General features: G+C 18.1%; 1 protein-coding gene across 5 annotated transcripts in view; it reads left to right on the top strand.

Moving 5' to 3' along the window:
* The window catches only part of LOC116186455, a 143,037-nt gene extending 139,471 nt beyond the window's left edge, over positions 1–3,566 (top strand). For 2 of the 5 annotated variants that reach the window (XR_004151456.1, XM_031513716.1), the window contains exons 2-3: positions 628–696; positions 796–1,260. Coding sequence is in view for 2 of the 5 variants with exons in the window: in XM_031513716.1 (XP_031369576.1) it covers positions 628–696; positions 796–947 (221 nt within the window). In the remaining 3 variants the exon portion in view is untranslated. The other 3 variants (XR_004151455.1, XM_031513717.1, XR_004151457.1) reach the window with 3 other exon arrangements.
* The last annotated feature ends 440 nt before the right edge of the window (positions 3,567–4,006 follow it).

The raw sequence follows: 4,006 nt of genomic DNA, 5'->3' as shown, positions 1-4,006 counted from the left end.
TTTGATTATAAGTCACTAAATATTTTATAATATTTTTGAGAATATAAAAAAGTAAATTATAATATAATATAATATTATGTATATATATATTATAATATAATATTGGCATTAATTAATTGTTTTTATTGTAAAGAAATATTATATTTTAATCTCAATATAAATCTTCTTTAATCTGTTAAACAAATGAAATAAAAAAAAATATGTAAGATATAAAGAATAAATTAATATTGCTTTCAGATTAACGCATACAAATTTTTTAATCTGTATAAAATAATAATGATTTTATATAAATGATAATCATTTATATAAAAAAAATAGAAAATATAATTTAATACAATTCTTATACAATAAAATCTATAGATTTCAATGGTCTGGATATTTTTCTTCTAAATACGATTATATTTTATTATTTATTATATATATTCGTATATTTCATATTATTATATATATTAACATATTTAATTTTTTACAAAATTATATTATATAATATTATATAAACAAAAATCATTACGAAAAAAATATTATTAAAATATTAAAAAATAATGTTTAAAATTAATACATGTTTGGTGATTTGTAGATAAAAGAATATGAATTGTTCATACACTTATTTGCAGTTTTCTGTTGCAGGTGATATCAAGGAATGTGCTTCACTTCCGTCAAGTCGTTACCGAAACAAAGGGGGATTTATAAAAACCGGTAAGTGCATCGGTTAAGTTCATAAAGAATGCAAAACACTACATGAATTCTCAGTACGTGTGTATTCGAACTTTGCTGGAAGTCTGTGCATATACGCAGGGAACGAAGCCAGCCAGAATAATCTGAGTTTATCGATCGACTCTTTGTTGCCAACTTGGCAACAGCAAACTCCCGGAATTACGAATGAAATGTTCTATATAGTAAAACAGTTGGCAAATCAGGTTTGCTTTTCATATCTTTACGAAGAATGATATATATCAAATTCCATTTCTTTTCCCGGATATTTTATGTTTAAATCATTTCCCTAGCAATGATTAATTACAATTTTGATATCAGGCTCTATCAAGTGTATTTAATTATTTGATTTTAATTAATTTTTAAGCTTTTATTGCCATTTTATTTATTTTAATTGTTGATATCAAAAAAAATTATTTATTTAGTTTTAGAAGTATATTTCTTTAAACTATTTGAAACATATATATGCAATGAATGTATATGAATGTAATATTTAAATATAATTTGTACATCTTATTTTATCTATCAGTGCCAAAAATTCATTCCAACAAAGTGATGAATGGATATAAAAATAAATACGTATATTTAATTATATTTCTCGCAAAATTTCTCTATTATTTCTTTTTTCCATTATATTTATATTTCTCAATTTGTTTATTTAGTTTATATATTTTTTTCTTATATATTTTTTCCTTATTGTAAAGAATATATTGTATGTAATTTTATCGATTATTTGTAACGAAAATAATGAATTTGAATTTTTAGTTAATATTTTCTTTATAGTTTGATTTGCATATTGAAATTTTATATTTTAGTAATTTTTTAATAATATTTTATATATCACTTATATATAGAATTTGAATTGATTTTTATGTATTTATTTTTAACGTGCATATTTATTTATGTGAAATATACATATAATTCAAATACAAAAATAGAATTACGTACAAGAATAGAAATAAGCAAAACGTGACTATATTTCATTAATCACGTTACGTATGAGAAGTGTAATATTTATATGAGATATCTGCATGTCAATGTCATTACTATTTTTTTAAAGAATTACAATTTTTTAAAGAAATTTTTATAAAGATTTTATATAATATATTTATATTTTTATAAATATATAAAATTTAGATATAAGAAAAGAAAATTATTCTTTGGATTTTGAAGATCAAAATAAAACAAAAATTAAAAATATAAAAATGTCAATAGAGATTAAGTTATAATTAAAATTTGCATTAGACAAAGCGAGATAACGTAAGATTGTTCTTCATTACCATTGCATTCTGTTCTCATCTGATTTTATCTAACTTAAATTGCTTAATATATTCGATATATTTTTGTACATTAATTTTTTTATTTATGTTAGTCTCTAGAATCGGTCTTCCAAAGCATTCCTCCATATTAAGTCTGAAGATAGAGATATAGAGTTATATACATATTTATTATTTTTATAAATATTTAATTATGTCTACAAGCATAAATTTTAATCAACTAGTAAATAAACTTGGCATGTAATTAAACTTCACAAATAATTTTTGGATTATAATATAAAAATAATGTGATAATTTTTTGAACTATTTGTTAAGCCAAAAATTATTTACAACATTGATACTTGCAACTATTTTTAAAATTCATTTACAGATTATATTCATATAATATGATAAAATAATGACTATCATACGATGCAAATATATATTAATAATTGATTATGAATGTAATTAATAATAGAAATATGTATTGACTATAATTTTTAATATAAATAAATTTATATTTGATTTGCTTTCGTTTTTGTTTTTCAATAGAAAGTTTACTGCTACAATTTCAAAAATACAATAATTAATGTAGTAAAATTGAAATAGTACTAATATGTTTGTTATAATAAACATATTTTTTTTATTATTTATAAATATATATTATAAACATTATTTATTTTTTAAGTTAAAAAATTATTTTTATTTATTATTATACATATTTATAATTATACAATATTGTTTAATAATCATATTCTAATTAGGAAATTATTAAATTATAAAATTCGAAAAAAGCAAATTGATTTAATTCAAATAATAAATAAAAGATAAATGAAATAATTCTACACAGTTCTATTATTTTGAAAAAATTGAAAAAGAAATAATCAAATTATTTTGAGTTGTTTTAATTGATAATTATTTTATTCAGAAAAACATATAAATATTTAGAAATATTTAAATATTTATCATATTTAACATAGTAGATATGATAATCTGTTTAAAACACATATAAAAAGGTCAAAATAATTTAAACTTTTGAATCGTTCTAAAATTTTTCTCGGTTCGAGAAAAAATCTCGGTTTGAATTTTGAATTGCTCAAATATTCGAATAACATTAATTCTAATGATATACATATAAGCATACAGTATTTATATATACTTTCAATATTATTAATATAATAGAACTGATACATAAGATGTTTATGACTATAATAAATTAGCATTTAAATTTTAGGAGATATTATAATATAATATTTACAACTGAAAAGACGATAAATATGTCATAAATATTCAGATAAGTATCATATAAGGTTTAGAAATGTTTTATTATTTATACATTCATAAATTTATATTTTCGTATATTATATTATAGTGATCTTTTATATAAAAGCTATGATATATAACAAAAATAAATAAATTATATTTCCTTAAAAATTATGTTTACAAAATTAATATTGATGTAATATTTTGGCCAAAATAAAATTAAGTCATGATTGTACATATTATATCTATATAACGATATAATGTTTGTATAAATAGACGTTATTTCAAAATCGAAAATATGTATGTAGAAATATTTCTTTCATATTTTATAATTTTATAATAACTAGACTTTTTATTTACATTAACATTTAAAGTATAAAATTAAAATTATATTTCTACAAAACTAAAAATATATATAAAAATATAACTGTCGCCAAATAGTAAATTTGAGAAAAATATATTTTAAAAGTAAAAGTTCAACTTTTATTTATTATTATTTTATCACTTATTTTATCATTATTCAAGATTTTAGACTTGTAGTAATATCCAATATTCTTTTTGATTTTTAACTTTTTGTTTTTTTTATACTTTTTTTTATATTTTGTTACATTGTACAAATGCATTTAATTAATTATATTATATTATTCATTTAATGAATTAATATATAATAATATATATATATATATATATAATATAGATAAGAGATCTAGATATATATAATATTTAGATCTAATAAGATATATCTAATAAGATATATATAATTATCTAGGTATATA

Source organism: Apis dorsata, unplaced genomic scaffold (assembly GCF_000469605.1).
Source record: "Apis dorsata unplaced genomic scaffold, Apis dorsata 1.3 scaffold_710, whole genome shotgun sequence".
In the NCBI taxonomy this organism is placed as follows: Eukaryota; Metazoa; Arthropoda; class Insecta; order Hymenoptera; family Apidae; genus Apis; species Apis dorsata.
This window is presented reverse-complemented; position numbering and strand designations above follow the sequence as displayed.